Source organism: Cherax quadricarinatus, unplaced genomic scaffold (genome assembly GCF_038502225.1).
Source record: "Cherax quadricarinatus isolate ZL_2023a unplaced genomic scaffold, ASM3850222v1 Contig1729, whole genome shotgun sequence".
Classification (NCBI taxonomy): domain Eukaryota; kingdom Metazoa; phylum Arthropoda; class Malacostraca; order Decapoda; family Parastacidae; genus Cherax; species Cherax quadricarinatus.
In genome coordinates this window covers 18,423-37,098 of record NW_027196755.1, presented here as the reverse complement: position 1 = coordinate 37,098, position 18,676 = coordinate 18,423, and the positions used below count along the sequence as shown (strand labels likewise).

Sequence of the window (18,676 nt, the reverse complement as noted above, 5' to 3'; positions counted from 1 at the left end):
AGGCTGAATTAAATTGTTCTTATTATAATAAGGTTAGGTAAGTTTTCTAAGGTTCTTTTGGTACAAAATTATTAATTTTAACATTGACATAAATGAAAAAGTATATCTTTAAATGTATAAGAGAAAATTTTAGAAAGATCTTAATTTTAAATGAGTTCTTGCTAATTGGCCAATTTTACCTATATAGTATTTATTGTGCAGTGTTAATATGGCAATGATTGGTGAAGGAACACCAGTGTAGAAGAGCTGTTTATTTGTGCAGTGTTTCAACCAATGGTGGAATTTATTTGTGTAATGTTTTACCCAACACTGGGCTTTATTTGTACAATGTTTTGCTCAACACTGGGATTTATTTGTACAACATTTCACCCAAAACTGGGCTTTTGTGGTTAAAGACATTAACAAACAAATGGAAACATTAGCGCCTTGAGATCCTGGTAACTTCATGATGGGCTTTTTTGAGTACAGGAGGGCCCTGCTTAAACAACAGGTTAGGTTGTGGGCTATTGCTGTACAGGAGGGCCCTGCTTAAACAACAGGTTAGGTTGTGGGCTATTGCTGTACAGGAGGGCCCTGCTTAAACAGCAGGTTAGGTTGTGAGCTACTGCTGTACAGGAGGACCCTGCTTAAACAGCAGGTTATGTTGTGGGCTACTGCTGTACAGGAGGGCCCTGCTTAAACAGCAGGTTAGGTTGTGGGCTACTGCTGTACAGGAGGGCCCTGCTTAAACAGCAGGTTAGGTTGTGGGCTACTGCTGTACAGGAGGACCCTGCTTAAACAGTAGGTTAGGTTGTGGGCTACTGCTGTACAGGAGGGCCCTGCTTAAACAGCAGGTTAGGTTGTGGGCTACTGCTATACAGGAGGACCCTGCTTAAACAGCAGGTTAGGTTGTGGGCTACTGCTGTACAGGAGGACCCTGCTTAAACAGCAGGTTAGGTTGTGGGCTATTGCTGTACAGGAGGACCCTGCTTAAACAGCAGGTTAGGTTGTGGGCTACTGCTGTACAGGAGGACCCTGCTTAAACAGCAGGTTAGGTTGTGGGCTACTGCTGTACAGGAGGGCCCTGCATAAACAGCAGGTTAGGTTGTGGGCTACTGCTGTACAGGAGGGCCCTGCTTAAACAGCAGGTTAGGTTGTGGGATACTGCTGTACAGGAGGACCCTGCTTAAACAGCAAGTTAGGTTGTGGGCTACTGCTGTACAGGAGGACCCTGCTTAAACAGCAGGTTAGGTTGTGGGCTACTGCTGTACAGGAGGGCCCTGCTTATACAGCAGGCTAGGTTCTTGGCTACTACTGTAAAGTGTAACATAGCCTTTTTCACTTTCAAATGCATATAAAAGCCTGATAACATGTTAACACCATCATATATTAAGTGAACAATAGAGTTAGGCCTTAAAATTGCATATAAAGAATAAAGATTTTATTTCTTTGCAAAGGTGACAATGTGTAATTACAGTTTTGGTTTGCTAAGTACAAAGAAAGCCACTATCATGCCAGGGCATTTCATACACACATTACATGCCTTAAAATATTGTCATCCTTAGCTTATAGTGAGTGCTGAATATATTTATTGTAGGAAGTCTGAATAAAGGAAGAACGTGTATAATTGAAAACTTCTGCATTAGTGAAACACTGTATAGCGAAGCAGTGTTCAGCAAGGCCCACCCATACTGTACTTTTTCCTACCAGCCCGGTGTTGAGTGAAATGTTCTACAAATTAAGAATGGTCACATTTTCCCACAGCCTCTCCTCACTTAGCGACAGAGTTTCGTTCCCAAGACCACATCAGTAAACAAATTCATCGCTAAGTGAGGAGCATACTATAATGGTAGTGGGTTTGTGTCAGCCATCTTTGATATTGTTTTAATGTCACATTTGCACTATTTATAGCATTTCTGTTATATTTTTAAATGTTCATACAGTAGTGTACTGTGTATAGTAGTGTACTGTATATTGTAATAAACAAAATAAAGGAAATCAGCTCTCACATACATTATTTAGGTACGCAAACTAGTCAGAGAGCCCATTGTAAGTCTGAGTCATCGGTAAACAAGTACGTCGCTAAGTGAGGAGAGGCTGTATACCAGAGTGAGGAGTATATTCAAATGTTGGTGTAAATCTACTAGTTTTCAGAGTTACAATTTAACACTACACAGATAACTTGCACATAGTAGAAAGAAGCTTATGACAATGTTTTGGTCTGACTTGGACCATTAAGATAAAGATTTTTTTCAGCATGATATAGTGTTTGTACAGAGATGGATGACATTTGGTTGTCCATGCAGAAAGTCCAGAGTTATGCAGAGCATTTCGGTCAAAACTTAAATCCAACTTAAGACTATAATGGCAATAATTATTATTTGCTTACATATATAAATACACAAAATTATTTTAACGTGATACATTGTTTAACCATAAATGTTAGTGTGTTGTTACGACTAGTCGGTGGTACAGGTCAGACCGAAACATCATCAGGAGCTTCTCTTTGCGAGTTATTTATGTATTGTGCCTTTTTGTTCTTTACACTTTAATCTAGTTCACTTTCAAGTAATTTGCTATCACAACCTTCCAGAATCTGCTCGACCTGCCAAGACCTCGAAAGTTGCGAAGGGTATCTGTAAGCAAGGTACTCTATTATAAGACACAGCCTAGCAACCTCAGTTAGCTTTTTATATTACGAATTCATTATGCAAATGAGTTACAGTCATTATTATTAGTGATCCTTAATAAGGGAGCGAGTAGTTGTGGCAATATTTTTTGACGATAATTTTTTGGGTAACAGAATTCTTTTTATCAAGTAAATTATAAAGCTCAGATTAAATTGGAACTTTATACATATAATTAAAGTATCATTGAGTAAGTTATAAAGCTCAGATTCGGATTGAATTTAATACATATAAACAAAGCCTTATCAAGTAATTTTTAAAGCTCAGAATACTGTATAAATTAATCTGTACCTAAAAATTTAGTATTTTGAAGTTATGTTTTCCAGCTTACTGAACTGTATATAATTTACAAAAAACTCCACAGAACTCTGACTTATGTTTTTTGAGGATATCAGTTGCTTAAACTAGAGACTACTATGTAATGCTCTGTACTGTATATGCCTTTCTTTGTTCAGTAATGTTCTATACAGTGTTGATTAATGTAATGTGTAGAGTATTTTACTTATTTATTAAAGACAGTACTATGATATTAAGATATTACTGCACACGGGTACAGAGTATTCAGTATATCCTCTTTCAAATTCAAATTTTTTATTTCTTTGCGTAGTATACAAGGTGTAGCTTACATGTAATAAAATATCGTTAAGCACAAAGAAAGCCACAAACGTGCATGAACATTTTGGGCAGACTTTTTAAATTGATCATTGACTGCCACTTCTCACATGCTTTCTTACACTTTCTCAGAGTAGATGCCACATAGTCTTAGAAAACTAATTTAAATCTCTATGTTTAAAAATATACAAGAAAAAGGTAATTAAATGTACAGACAAATACAAATATAATAATTTCTTTTCTGAAGTATACAGTAATGTAGTCTACATGTAATAAAATATTGTTAGACACAAAAGAAATCCAGTAACATGTGGTGCATTTCAGGCAGACTAATACTAATGTTTAAAGACTATTAAAAACCAGACATGGATTATTAAGTAGAAGTTTTTAAATGTACCAAAAAGAGAGGTAGCTAAATGAACAATAGTACAACTTTAAGTATGTATTAATACTCAGAATTGATTCAGTGATCTTCAGTTAAGTGGGATTTCTTGAGCAGTTTCAAACTGATTCGATGTCTTCAGTGTATAGATCAGTTGAAAGTAGTGGTGAAGATTTAGGAAGTTAATTAGTTTTATGTATAATGAAATATCGTGTCTGTGCTTTGGTGCTGACTACAAAAATAGTTATTTATTGTTAGGCTTCAAAATGGTATCAGAATGTTGCCAAAAGATTATTCCATTGATCTTATTTCCCAAAATTAAAGTATGTATTCCACGAAATATGCCTCCACAATTACACATCACCCGTTATCATTGACGGTATTGAATATTTTATATCGCATATCTTGCGTTATAAAGATTGTTTGGTATTGAATATTCACCTTGCCGTTACTGAGGTTGCTGTAAAACCAGTTTCTATCACTGTTGCATGATATACAGTACAATATATATACAGTGGTACCTCAGGATATGAACTTAATTTGTTCCAGAAGGATGTTCAAGTGGCGATACCGAACGACTTTGCTTCCATAAGGAATAACGTAAATTAGATTAATCCATTTCAGACCCCCAGAAATACACACATAAAAGCACTTACATAAATACAATTACATAATTGTTCGAATTTTGAGCTGTTTGTATCCTGAGGTACCACTGTATAGTGTACGTCTAGTGAAAGTAAACCTTCAGTATAGTGGACTAAGAGGGAGAGCACTGAGTGGCTGGTAATGATGAGTGTGAGGGACAGAGATGAGATTGTTTTGCAGTAACTGTGACAATTACAGACAATTCTTTAACTAACGGACATCTTTGTTTCTACATCACAAGCAGATGATGTCTCATTTCCAAAGACCATTAAATCAAAGTGTGTTAAATCGAAAGTTTACTTTTCTGATGTAAGTGATTAGTGCTTACAGGTTGCTGTGTAATATTTCATACTTTTGGGTGTTAGTCTTGATCTTTTTTATAAATACTTTCATTACTACTAGATCTCTAACTTGTGCATGTGATCAATATGCAGTCAGTGTCTTCTATGATATTTTTAATGTATTTTGTAGGTTTATATGCCATTACTGGCAGCTTCCTTGTTGCCATATTTAAATATGTTTAAAATTGGCCTTTTAATTGTATCTGTGTGAATATTTCAGTGTTAATCTTCTCATTTTGGAATACTATTTATCCTTTACTATATGGGTGTCTGCTGGAACTTTTAGAGGGAGGGATGCTGTAGTGGTTTCCAGCAGAGAGGTATGTAAGGGTTTCCAGCAGGGAGACATGGAAGGGTTTCCAGCAGGGAGAGATGTAAGGGTTTCCAGCAGGGAGAGATGTAAGGGTTTCCAGCAGGGAGAGATGTAAGTGTTTCCAACAGGAAGACATATAAGGGTTTCCAGCAGTGAAATATATAAGGGTTTCTTGCAGGGAGACTTGTAAAGGTTTCCAGCAGGGAGACATGTAAGGGTTTCAGTGAGGGATACATACAGTAGTAATGGTTTCCATGGAAAGATGCAAGAGTTTCCAAGGGAGAGTGCAGAGGTTTCCAGGGAGGGATGTAAGGATTTCCAGGTAGGGAGGATAGTAATGGTTTGCAGTGAAGCGGCAAGGACTCTCATAGAGAGCACAAGGGGATAAAGAAGCCAGTTGAAGACTTGTTTTCAACTGGCTTGTTTATACCCTTGAACACAGGTCTGATCCAGGTCAGGGGCAACTGCCCCCTCCCTCTTGCTCCCTCCAACATGCCAGGTAGGGGCAACTGCCCCCTTCCCCCATGTCCCCTGTCCCTAGCACATGCCCAGGGACATGGGTTATCCTGAGTGTCTAACATTCTCTACTCTGGGTTGTCCTGGGTGGCTAACCCTCCCTACTCTGGGTTATCCTGAGTGGCTAACTTTCCCTACCCTGGGTTATCCTGGGTGGCAAACCCTTCCTATCCTGGGTTGCGAACCCTCCCTACTCTGGGTTATCCTGGGGGGCTAACTCTTCTTACCCTGGGTTATCCTGGGTGGATAACCTGTGGGTTAAAAATCCCAACAATCTTAACTACCATGGTACCTTGTGGAACTTTTGGGAAGTTTCAAGGGATTTTTTCCAATGTTAACAACATAACCGTATTTTTCCCATAAGTTCTTCAGTTTGTCTAACATGGTTTTAACTACCTTGGCATTTTCAGGAACATAACCACCGTGTTAAACGACTGTCTACTGTACATTATTTTCCTTATTATAACAGTGAGATAGCTAATGGTTTGCAGTAATCAAATTATAGGTGTGATGTATTACCTGGTAAGTTTGTAAATTACCACTGAAAGTTTATTCTTTGTACGTACCTTCACTTATAATAAAACTTCAATTTAACACACTGTAGAAATGCAGAGGAAATTCCACTGAGTCATTGAAAGTGGAAACAATGGGCAGAGTCAGATGGTTACAGAAGTGAATGTTATTGCAGCAAACATGATATGATAAAACACAGTCATGTCTGTCCATCACAAACATCATTATCTGACATCTGCTGCCCTCATATTAGTCCGTTAAATTGAGGGCTTCCTGTATCCCCTTGTCCTTGGCTATCTGTAATTAGAAGGTCAAGTCATAGCTCCTGGCCCCACATCTTAACCTGCTGTTACTAGGCATTAGTCGTAGAGCATGGATTGCCTCAAGTCATAGCTCCTGGCCTCTCATTTTAACTTGCTGTTATTGGACAGTAGTGGTAGAACACAGACATTCTCTAGTCATAGCTCCTGGCCCCACATCTTAACTGGTTATCAGGTAACAGAGACAGAACACACAGTGTCACTAATGTTTAACTTTTGCATGTTTGTTGTGCATGTTTTCCACATCATCTTCGCTTACTACAAAATATTCTTGTTATTTTTGTACTGGAATGCTTTTGTAATGTATTGGTTTTTGTTAGTACAGGTCCACATCCCTGTATCCGAAACCCTTGGAGCCAGTATTGTTTCGAATTTCAGACTTTTTCAAATTTCAGAATGATTCTCAACACCACCACATAGTGGCATGACCCATCACTGAGATGACTGACGCTCCACACTCCATGAAAAGCTTAAGTTTTGGAAACTTTTTGAATTTCAGAATTTCGGATGAAGGGATGTGTACCTATATACTGATAATATATTTGTTATTAGGTTGTTTATGTTTCTATAAATATCAACCACATGATTATTGTTAATAAATTTGTTAAGTTTATGAGTATTATCTTTAAATCTGTTAGATTTATTTCTTGATAATTCTATTTTAACGTTTCTTAAAAGTAAATGAAATAATATGTGGTATTTACTAAATGTTTTTTTATTTGCATACTTTAATTAACATAGCAAAAACAATTAATCTATTAGCACTGAAGATTTTTATTCAAAGGCTTGCAAATTTTTTTTTCAAATTTCTTTATTTTAAAATTACTGTACCGTCATAATACACAACACAGTAATGTAAAGGCCCATAAATGCACTACATTTTGGACAGTTCTTAGTCTAGTTCTAAAATATACATAATTTTATTTTAATTTTTTAAGAGTCTAATACCTGGTATTAATAGGAACTCAAGAAAAAAAAAGATTCTAGTTGCAAGATAATTTATGATTTAAAAATAAAAATTGTAGTTGTCTAGCAATGATAGAACAAAAGTACTACAGTATTTTGTGAAGTTACTATAATGTGGTATGCAGGTGTATATTTTTTAGAAATTTTTGCTTGAGATTACGTATTATTTATTTATGGTGTGTGTGGGGGGGGGGGAGAGTTTTTATGAAAATTCAGTGGAATAAAGTAAGGGAAACCCGAGGGTTGATTTAACTTACACTGTATGCTTGTGTACACACATAAATTACATATGATGTACCACTAATGTGAAGCACAGTGCTCGTAAGAAACCTTCAAGAAGATGGAAAGCCTTTATAATAGTAAGAGGCTTTTGATCCAAGGAATTGTAGTTGCTCTTCCCTTTCTTGGATTTAATCTGATTACTTCTCATTGCTATGATGGTGTATGACAGGTTTAGGATTTCCCTGTTAATATAACAGCACTGTAATGAGAGCGAGATTAAGATCTTCATTTCCCAAAAGCAAGTCTCAAGGGTTACAAAAATAAGTGACGTGGATTATAAGTATAATGGAAACCAAGTACAGTGGACCCCCGGTTAACGATATTTTTTCATTCCAGAAGTATGTTCAGGTGCCAGTACTGACCGAATTTGTTCCCATAAGGAATATTGTGAAGTAGATTAGTCCATTTCAGACCCCCAAACATACACGTACAAACACACTTACATAAATACACTTACATAATTGGTCGCATTGGAAGGTGATCGTTAAGCGGGGGTCCACTGTATTTATGTCGATCATTACTAGCACGATGCTTGTAATAAGGAGTCACACTCTTTGTGCAGTATCTTGCTTGTTTATTATTGCTTATATGATGGAAATAAATGGTATAAAATACTGACAGGATGGAAAAATAGATGCCAATGCAGGATAATGCGATCCTTTATTGACAACACTTTGCCCACACAGCGAGCTTTATCAAATCACGAAGAGATCGGTTGGTAGCATTAAAAATAGGTTGGGGAAATATTTTTGTTAGTGGTTTGGGCTTGAGAAGGACCTATCCAGTATGGGCCAGTAGGTCTACTACAGTGTTCCTTCTTTCTAGTGTTTTTATGTACATGAGTGACACTGACATCTTTGACATAGATCTTTGTGGGAGACAGTGGAAGGGTTAAATGGTTCTCTCAGGTTCTACTGTGCCATGATAATTTAAGTTAAAGCTGACTCTTCCTTTAGTGAAAAAAAATCATGTTGTAGTAAACTGAACCACAGCAATTCTAGTTTTACAATTTATGTAACGTAACTTTTCATTTAATTGCCATCTTTCCCAAGGTGCGCTGACATGACGGTCAGATTACCCTCTGACTTCCATGGATTGCGGTGCCTTGGCGGCAGGTGACCATTGAGTAGAAAAACAAACAGATTTTAATTGAGAAAAATATTTTAATATTATGGATGTTATCTTTTAACCCTTTGACTGTTTTGGTCGTATATATACGTCTTACGCGCCACTGTTTTGGACGTATTAATACGTGTAAGTTCTAGCGGCTTCAGATCAAGCAGGAGAAAGCTGGTAGGCCCACATGTGAGAGAATGGGTCTTTGTGGTCAGTGTGCACCACATAAAAAAATCCTGCAGCACACAGTGCATAATGAGAAAAAAAATCTGACCTTTTTTTTTTTATTAAAACGCCGACTTTGAGGTGTATTTTCGTATAGTATTTATTGTTGTATTCTCGTTTTCATGGTCTCAAGTGATAAATTGGAAAACATATTACAGAAATAGAGATGATTTTGATTAGTTTCACGATGAAAATGACCTTGAAATTGAGCTCAAATACACGTCAACTGGTGAGTCTAATATTCTTTCACTAGTGCACTGATATTATTTATACAATTTTTACAATAATGCAGTAGTCTGCATAACAGTAAATTTTGTATTTTTTTGTATGAATAAAAAATCAAAATAGAAAGCAATAGTAATATAAGAGGGACCTAGAGACATGACTAATGAACAGAGGATATGTTATTTTAGTGCCAAGAATGTCTACATTGTTTATTCTGGACTCGATTTTGAAATTAGCATCTTTTTTAATTTGTGCAAAATTGGCCAAATTGCCAATTTCTGACCACTTTATTGGGTAGTTCAAATCAGTAAATGGGCAGTTTCTTGTACTCAATTGATAGAAAAAATGGAGTTCTAAAGAAATAGCTATGAGTTTTGTCAACTGGAACAACAGAATTGGCCAAAAACATGGCTCAGAGTTGGCAAAATTGCCGATGCGTATATATCACCGAGACCACTAACTTTGCAGGAGCGTAATTCTGTGAATTTTTGACCAAATTTCGTACTTTTGGTGTCATTACCATCGGAAAAAGATTCTCTATCATTTCATATGATTTTTTTTTTTTCCGAAAAATTTTGCAACATAGAATGACAGTTTCAGAAATGGGCTTGTGACAGTCAAAGGGTTAAATAAGGACAATATAGATGAGATGTAAACAAGTTAATGTGTCACTGCGTATGTAGTATCTGTCCCACTGGGTTTTAATACATTATATTCACACTCTCAGTACATATTTCAAAATTGCTTTATTTCGTGAGGTGTGTCCTGCAATGTCAGAATTAAAAATGCTTTCTTTAGACTGAAAAACATTAAATACATCCCTCCCAAATTATTTATTTCAATATTTAAAAGGTTTTTCAGTTGTATAGTAGTGTACATATTAAAAAATAATGTACTTTGTTCAGTTTTCTTATGTTCTTAATTCCTAAATTTATTGTTACAGCCATTTAGAGACTATATATATAAGCTATCAATTATTATTGCCTTATAGTCATAAGTTAGGCTTTAGTTTGCCCAAAATGCTCTGCATACTAATGGATTTTCCGCATGCACACCTAAATGTCACCCATCTTTGTATAAACATTGCATCATGCTGAAATAAAGAATCTGATACTATCTAATCTAAACACTGGCCAATTTCTACCATGGTAGGTGACCCAAAAAGAGGAAAATTATTAACTACCATTCTTACAATTGGTGTCTTGCCAGAAGCATGCTGACATGTACATATTGTACTGCTGTTTATTAAGGTGTTGATTATTATTTTTACAGAAATCAGATGTGTTTACTGAAGGTGAAGAAGATCTCAATGATGAAAACACAGTTAATGGTGGTGAGGATGATGATGAGGAGGACCATGATAAGAGCATTGAGTTCCGATCAGAAATTGGCAGTACAGGTAAAGATTTGACAATTAGTAAGTTGTACAATGTTAGCAGCTCTCTGTCTGCTGTCCAAACATAGATCTGTGTTCTATCGCCCATATTTTTTTTTTTTGTTTGTTTTTCTTTTGTAAATTAATGAGGGCAATTTTCTGTGTATAATAAGACCAAAGAAAAAATTTTAGGGTCAGAACTTACCGAGATACAAGACAGCAAAGTTGGCGCTGGATGCTCACCTGACAGCAACATGGAGTCATGCCACTTGCAGAAGTGTTGCCGGTATACCTTTTTTTCTTTTTTCTTTTTTTAATTTATATAATTTTTATGTTCTGATAATTACAATTTGTAGTAGTTCTTGTGATTTCATAGCAGTGTTTGTTAAGACACTAATATTAGGTACTCAAATAGTCATAGACACACTGACAGGTGAACATTTTCACCTACCTTGGTCACATACTATTGTCTAGATTTTTTTTTTTTTTCAACAAGTCGGTCATCTCCCATATCGCTCCAAACCGCCAATATCCCAAACCACTCTTTCAAAGTGCAGGCATTGTACTTCCCATTTCCAGTACTCAAGTCCAGCTATATAAAAATAACCAGTTTCCCTGAATCCCTTCATTAAATATTACCCTGCTCACACTCCAACAGCTCGTCAGGTCCCAAAAACCATTCGTCTCCATTCACTCCTATCTAACACGCTCACACACGCTTGCTGGAAGTCCAAGCCCCTCACCCACAAAACCTCCTTTACCCCCTCCCTCCATCCTTTTTGAGGATGACCCCCTACCCTGCCTTCCTTCCACTACAGATTAATATGCTCTCCGTGTTATTCTACTTTGATCCATTCTCTCTAAATGACCAAACCACCTCAACAACCCCTCTTCAGCCCTCTGACTAATACTTTTATTAACTCCACAACTTCTCTTAATTTCCACACACTGAATTTTCTGCATAATATTTACACCACACATTGCCCTTAGGCAGGACATCTCCACTGCCTCCAACTGCCTCTTCGCTGCAGCATTTACAACCCAAGCTTCACACCTGTATAAGAGACTTGGTACCACCATACTTTCATACATTCCCTTCTTTGCCTCCATAGATAATATTTTTGTCACCACATATACCTCAGATGCACCACTCACATTTTTTATCAATTCTATAATTAACCTCATCCTTCATAAACCCATCCGCTGACACGTCAACTCCCAAATATCTGAAAACATTCACATCTTCCATACTCCCTCTCTCCATTGTGATATCCAATTTTTCTTTATCTAAATCATTTGATACCCTCATCACCTTACTCCTATCTAAGTACGGTTTCAACTTTCTACCTTTACACACCCTCTCAAATTCGTCCACTAACCTTTGCAGCCTTTCTTTAGAATCTCCCATAAGCACAGTATCATCAGCAAAAAGTAACTGTGTCAACTCCCATTTTGTACTTGATTCCACATAATTTAATCCCACCCCTCTCTGCCAATTCCTAGGTACGTTCCCCTCTTTCATACATTTATTAATCAAAAATTTACCTCTTTTACAACCCCATCTATAAATATATTAAACAACCATGGTGACATTACACATCCCTGTCTAAGACCTACTTTTACCGGGAAGTAGTCTCCCTCTCTTCTACACACCCTAACCTGAGCCTCATTATCCTCATAAAAACTCTTTACAGCATTTAGTAACTTACCACCTATTCCATATACTTGCACCATCTCCCACATTGCTCCCCTATCCACTCTATCATATGCCTTTTCTAAATCCATAAATGCAATAAAAACTTCCCTACTTTTATCTAAATACTGTTCACATATATGCTTCAATGTAAACACTTGATCTACACATCCCCTACCCACTCTAAAACCTCCTTGCTCATCCATAATCCTACTCTCTGTCTTACCTCTAATTCTTTCAATAATAACCCTACCTTACACTTTTCCTGGTTTACTCAGTAAACTTACTTTGTAAATGGTCCAAGTCGGACCGAAACGTCGTTGTAAGCTTCTCTCTTTTATGTGCGGGTTATTTGTGTTTTACTCCCTATAAATTTTACAATCTCTTTTGTCCCCCTTCCCTTTATATAAAGGAACTATACAAGCTCTCTACCAATCCCTAGGTACCTTCCCCTCTTTCATACATTTTTTTTTTTCAACAAACCGGCTGTATCCCACCGAGGCAGGGTGGCCCAAAAAGAAAAACAAAAGTTTCTCTTTTTAAATTTAGTAATTTATACAGGAGAAGAGGTTACTAGCCCCTTGCTCCCGGCATTTTAGTCGCCTCTTACAACACACATGGCTTACAGAGGAAGAATTCTGTTCCACTTCCCCATGGAGATAAGAGGAAATAAACAAGAATAAGAACTAGAAAGAAAATAGAAGAACACCCAGAGGGGTGTGTATATATGTGCTTGTACATGTATGTGTAGTGTGACCTAAGTGTAAGTAGAAGTAACAAGACGTACCTGAAATCTTGCATGTTCATGAGACAGAAAAAAGGACACCAGCAATCCTACCACCATGTAAAACAATTACAGGCTTTTGTTTTACACTCACTTGGCAGGACGGTAGTACCCCCCTAGGCGGTTGCTGTCGACCAACCTACTACCTAGGTTTCATACATTTATTAAACAAAAATACCAACCACTCCAACACTATATCCTCCCCTGCTTTTAACATTTCTGTTATGATCGCGTTGGTTCCAGCTGCTTTACCCCCTTTCATTCTACGTAATGCCTCACGCACCTCCCCCTCACTCACATCCTGCTCTTCTCTCCTAAAAGATGTTATACCTTCGTGGCCAGTGCATGAAATTACCGTCTTCCTTTCTTCATCGACATTTAAAAATTTCCCCAAAATATTCCCGCCATCTACCCAATACCTCCAGCTCCCTATCTACTAACTCCCCTACTTTATTTTTAACTGACAAATCCATTTGTTCCCTATGCTTTCTTAACTTGTTTATTTCACTCCAATTTTTTTTCTTATTGTCATCAAAATTTCTTGTCAGTGCCTCTCCCACTCTGTCATCTGCTCTCCTTTTGCACTCTGTCACTACTCTCCGTATACTCTGCTCTTATAACACTTCTGCTGTGTAAGAACCTCTCATAAGCTACCTTTTTTTCTTTTATCACACCCTTTACTTCATCATTCCACAAATCACTCCTCTTTCCTCCTGCCCCCACCCTCCTATAACCATAAACTTTTGCCCCACATCCTAATACTGCATTTTTAAAACTATTCCAACCCTCTTCACCTCCCTTCGCTACTCATACTTGCACTAGCCCACCTTTCTGCCAATAGTTGCTTATATCTCACCCTAACTTCCTCCTCCCTTATTTATTTATTTATTTCCAATTTGAGCACACATACAGAGGTACGAAAAAATACAGGTAAGAGCAGCATGCCAAAGCCACTTATACTATGCATAGCATTACGGGCTGGCTTAAAATTAACTTAAGATTAACTAAGCAATGATGAAATCAGTGATAAAACATTAATGTAAACAGATTACTATAAAGCACAAGTGAGTATTACAAAGACAGGTCATATGGTTGCATTCAGTTAGGTAGTGATTCTGTTAGGTAGTGTATTTAAAAAATAATAAAGTTAGATTCAGTTTTAGGTTTAACATTTATGTGATATAATTGTGAGAAACATTTAAGATATACAATTTATAAGGTTCAGTTATTCAGTATTTATTTTGTTTTGGGTGAGTAAGTGATCTTTGAGAAGAGACTTGAATTTATAAACAGGTAGTGTTTCTTTTATATTTACAGGTAATGAATTCCAGATTTTAGGGCCTTTTATGTGCATTGAGTTTTTGCATAGTGTGAGATGGACACGAGGAACATCAAAGAGTGATCTGTGCCTTGTGTTATGGTCATGTGTTCTGTTGAGGTTGACAAGGAGATGTTTGAGGGGAGGGTTAATATCAGAGTTAAGTGTTCTATGTATGTAATAGGTGCAGTAATAAGTATGGATGTTTTGTATGGTGAGTAGGTTTAGTGTATTGAATATTGGTGGAGTGTGCTGCCTGTAGTGAGAATTTGTTATCATTCTAACTGCAGCCTTTTGTTGGGTAATTAGTGGTCTGAGATGGTTAATTGTTGTTGAGCCCCATGCACAAATTCCATAGGTGAGATAGGGGTAAATAAGAGAGTGATATAGGGCCAGGAGGGCTGACTGTGGAACATAGTACCGTATCTTCGATAGTATGCCTACAGTCTTGGAAATTTTCTTAGAAATTTGTTGTATATGTGTATGAAATTTGAGTCTATTATCAAGGTGGATTCCTAAGAATTTTCCCTCTGTTAGTTTTGTGATAGGTGATCCGTTTATCATTATGTTAAGAGGGACATCTGTAGCTCTGTTACCAAACTGAATGAAGTAGGTTTTGTCAATGTTTAGTGTAAGTTTGTTAGTCCTCATCCAGGTAGATATTTTCTGTAATTCGGTATTTACAGTATTGGCTAGCGTGACTGGGCTCGGGTGAGAGAAGACGTATGTAGTGTCATCTGCAAATAGTGTGGGTTTGAGTAATTGCGAAGCATTTGGAAGGTCATTTATGTATAGGAGAAAGAGAAGAGGGCCAAGGACACTTCCCTGTGGGACACCAACTGTAATTGGTTGCGCAGAAGAGTTTGCCCCATTTGCGTACACATATTGGCTTCTGTTGCTGAGGTATGACTTGAGGTAGTTGAGGGAGTGCCCTCTTATACCATAGTGTGACAATTTTACGTGGAGCAAGTCATGGTCAACTGTATGAAAAGCTTTACGTAAGTCAATGAAGATCCCCAGTGGGACTTCTTTTTTCTCTATTGCAGTGTATATATGTTCTAGCATGTGTATAATAGCATCATTAGTATTTTTATTAGGCCTGAATCCAAATTGGCAGGGGTTGAGTATGTTTTGGGAGATAAGGTAGGAGTAGATTCGTTTATGAATTAATTTTTCGAAGATTTTTGAGAGAGGGTGTAAATTGGATATTGGCCTATAGTTATTCAACTCTGTTTGGTCTCCTCCTTTGTGGATCGGGGTGACCCTTGCTATTTTGAGTACTGTAGGGAAGGTGGAGGATTCAGTGGATTTGTTAAAGAGTGTTGCAATGATTGGTGATAGCACTTGTGACACTTTTTTGTATATAAAGGGTGGTAAGGTATTTAAATCTCCTGCCTTGTTTTTTAGTGCGTTGATAATAAGGGAGACTTCGTATGGGTTAGTCGGAGCTAGGAACAGTGTGTTCGGGTAGTTGCCGGTGAGGTAGTCATTTGGTGGGGTATCTGAGCTTGGGATTTTATTGGCAAGGTTTTGTCCTATAGTGGAGAAGAAATCATTGAGTCTGTTTGCTGTTTCTGTTGGTGGGAGTTGGGGTTCATCTGATTTTGCTAATTTTATTTCGCTATTTCGTGATATCTTTTTTGTTCCCAGAATTTCTGATAGGGTTTTCCAGGTCTTTTTTATATCACCTCGTAAGTTGGATAATCTGTTCTCATAATACAATTTTTTTGCCCTTCTTATCAGGCTGGTTAGGATTGACGAGTAACGTTTTGTTTGGTCTCTGGTTATGTGACCCATTCTGTACTGTTTTTCATATTGGTGTTTTGTATTTATGGATTTGAGAATGCTGGGTGTTAGCCAGGGACTGTTCAGTCTCTTTGCTGTCATCTGTTTAGTTTTTTTAGGGCAGTGCTTGTTATAGAGGTATTGGGTTTTTTTTAGAAAATTATTAATACATTCGTCAATATCTGTATAGGTTTCTAGCTCAGTGTGCCAATCAATGTTTGCTATTGCTGTTGTGAAGTTATTAATGGCTGCCTCATTGTGAAGTCTGAAGGTGACTTTAGTAGTGTCTTGGGGTAGTTTATTTCTTTTCGCCATTTTCCTTTTGTCCCATCTATCTCTTACTCTAACTGTAGCTACAACTAAATGATGATCTGATATATCAGTTGCCCCTCTATAAATACGTACATCCTGAAGCCTACCCACCAACCTTTTATCCACCAATACATAATCTAACAAACTACTTTCATTATGTGCTATATCATACCTTATATACTTATTTATCCTCTTTTTCATAAAATATGTATTACTTATTACCAAACCTCTTTCTACACATAGCTCAATTATAGGCTCCCCATTTTCATTTACCCCTGGCACCCCAAATTTACCTACTACTCCCTCCCCAACATTTTTACCCACTTTAGCATTGAAATCCCCAACCACAAAAACTCCCTATGCACTCACTCAACATTTCCCAAAATCTCTCTCTCTCCTCTATACTTCTCTCATCTCCAGGTTCATAAACACTTAATATAATCCACTTTTCACATCCAACCCTTATTTTACTCCACATAATCCTTGAATTGATACATTTATATTCCCTCTCTTCCTGCCATAACTTATCCTTCAACATTATTGCTACTCCTTCTTTAGCTCTAACTGTTTGAAACCCCTGACCTAATCCCATTTATTTCTCCCCACTGAAACTCTCCCACCCCCTTAAGCTTTGTTTCACTTAAAGCCAGGACATCCAGCTTCTTCTCATTCATAACATCCACGATCATCTCTTTCTCATCATTCGCACAACATCCACACACATTTAGACATCCCACTTTGATGGTTTTCTTTTTCTGTTTAGTAGGCTATATGGGAAAAGGGATTACTAGCCCATTGTTCCTGGCATTTTAGTTGACTTTTACAACATGCATGGCTTACAGAGGAAACATTCTTATTCCACTTCCCCATGGATGTAAAAGGAAAAGCAGTAAGAGCAAGAACTATTAGGATAAAATAAAAAAAACTTCGATGACTGTGTATACATAAACGTTACATGTATGTGTAGTGTGACCTAAGTTTAAGTAGAAGTAGCAAGATGTACCCAATATCTTGCATGTTTATGAGACACCAACAGTCTTACCATCATGTAAAACAATTACAGGCTTTTGTTTTACACTCACTTGGCAGGACGGTAGTACCTCCCTGGGTGGTTGCTGTCTAGAAATATATACAAGCATTTATAAATACCAGCTGTGTTTTAGACACGCTGGAGTAAATGTGAAACTCCTTGAAGAATGGTGTAAGAAGAGTGTCACTCCACTGCTGACAGTGCAGCAGTAGAGTGACACTTGATGATCGTGCACTGCCTTTGCTTTATTTGTTTTCCATGTTATATATAAACATGTCTTTCTGTCTGTCTTGCTCTGTCTCTGCTTATCTGTCTTTCTGTCTGTCTGTGTGTCTGTCTTTCTGTCTCTGTCTGCCTGTCTCTCTATCTCAAAGAGAGCAACTCATGAACCAACAGGTAGTACACACGATGCACAGTCGTCGTGTCTGATTCTTGAACATATGAAAATGCATATTACTTGCCTTATATTTGCAAGCACAGTATAGCACTTTGTCTGAATTTTCTGGGGTTATCTTATTTAATTTACACTATGTATAATTGTATTTATGTGTACCTGCAAGACAGAGACAGATAGACCAAGACAGAGATAGAGACAGCCAAAGTCAATCAGAAGCCAACTGGCCACCCAGCCTGCTGAACACGTATTACACGTGTTCCAGAATTGTTTCTCTTTACTTAGGGCATAGGTTATAGGACATTCTGGCAGGATGGCACTACCAGTGGTATCAAAATTGAAAGGATGTTGCACATGGGTTATTATCGAGGTTTTTTATATTTCCTCAACCACTTGTGGCCACATGCATCTCAGAGCCACTAAACTCAGGGTCAACATCACTTTCCTCTTAAAAGGGGAGCATTAATATGACATAACATCAGTGAATCTCTGGTGTTTTCCACGCTGTTTGCTCTAGCTGGTACTCAGCTGAACTGGTGCTCCCACAAGGTACTATGTGGTCCCAGATTTTTTTTAATACAGCCTCTCCTCACTTACTGATGGAGTTGCGTTCCTGAAACCATGTTGGTAAACAAATTTGTCGCTAATCGAGGAATCTCTACTTACTGATACTACTTCAAAAATGTCACCACCCAAAACTAAAACATTCAGTTTTATGTTTCCTGTGAAAATCCTTTAAATCTGTTCATTATTAATGGTGATACGACATGAAATAGGCCAATAACTTATTTCTGAGATATTCCAGGAAACGCTTGCATAGTTGATTACTTGGGAGAAAAAAAATTTCGAGAAAATCGCACTTT

The 18,676-nt window shown here is 37.4% G+C and overlaps 1 protein-coding gene across 1 annotated transcript in view; it reads left to right on the top strand.

Annotated features, from left to right (window-relative positions):
* The window catches only part of LOC138851707 (KICSTOR complex protein SZT2-like), a 44,791-nt gene that overhangs the window by 11,255 nt on the left and 14,860 nt on the right, over positions 1–18,676 (top strand). The window contains exon 2 of the mRNA XM_070081115.1: positions 10,395–10,521. Within this exon, the coding sequence (XP_069937216.1) occupies positions 10,395–10,521 (127 nt within the window). The remainder of the gene's footprint in view (positions 1–10,394; positions 10,522–18,676) is intronic.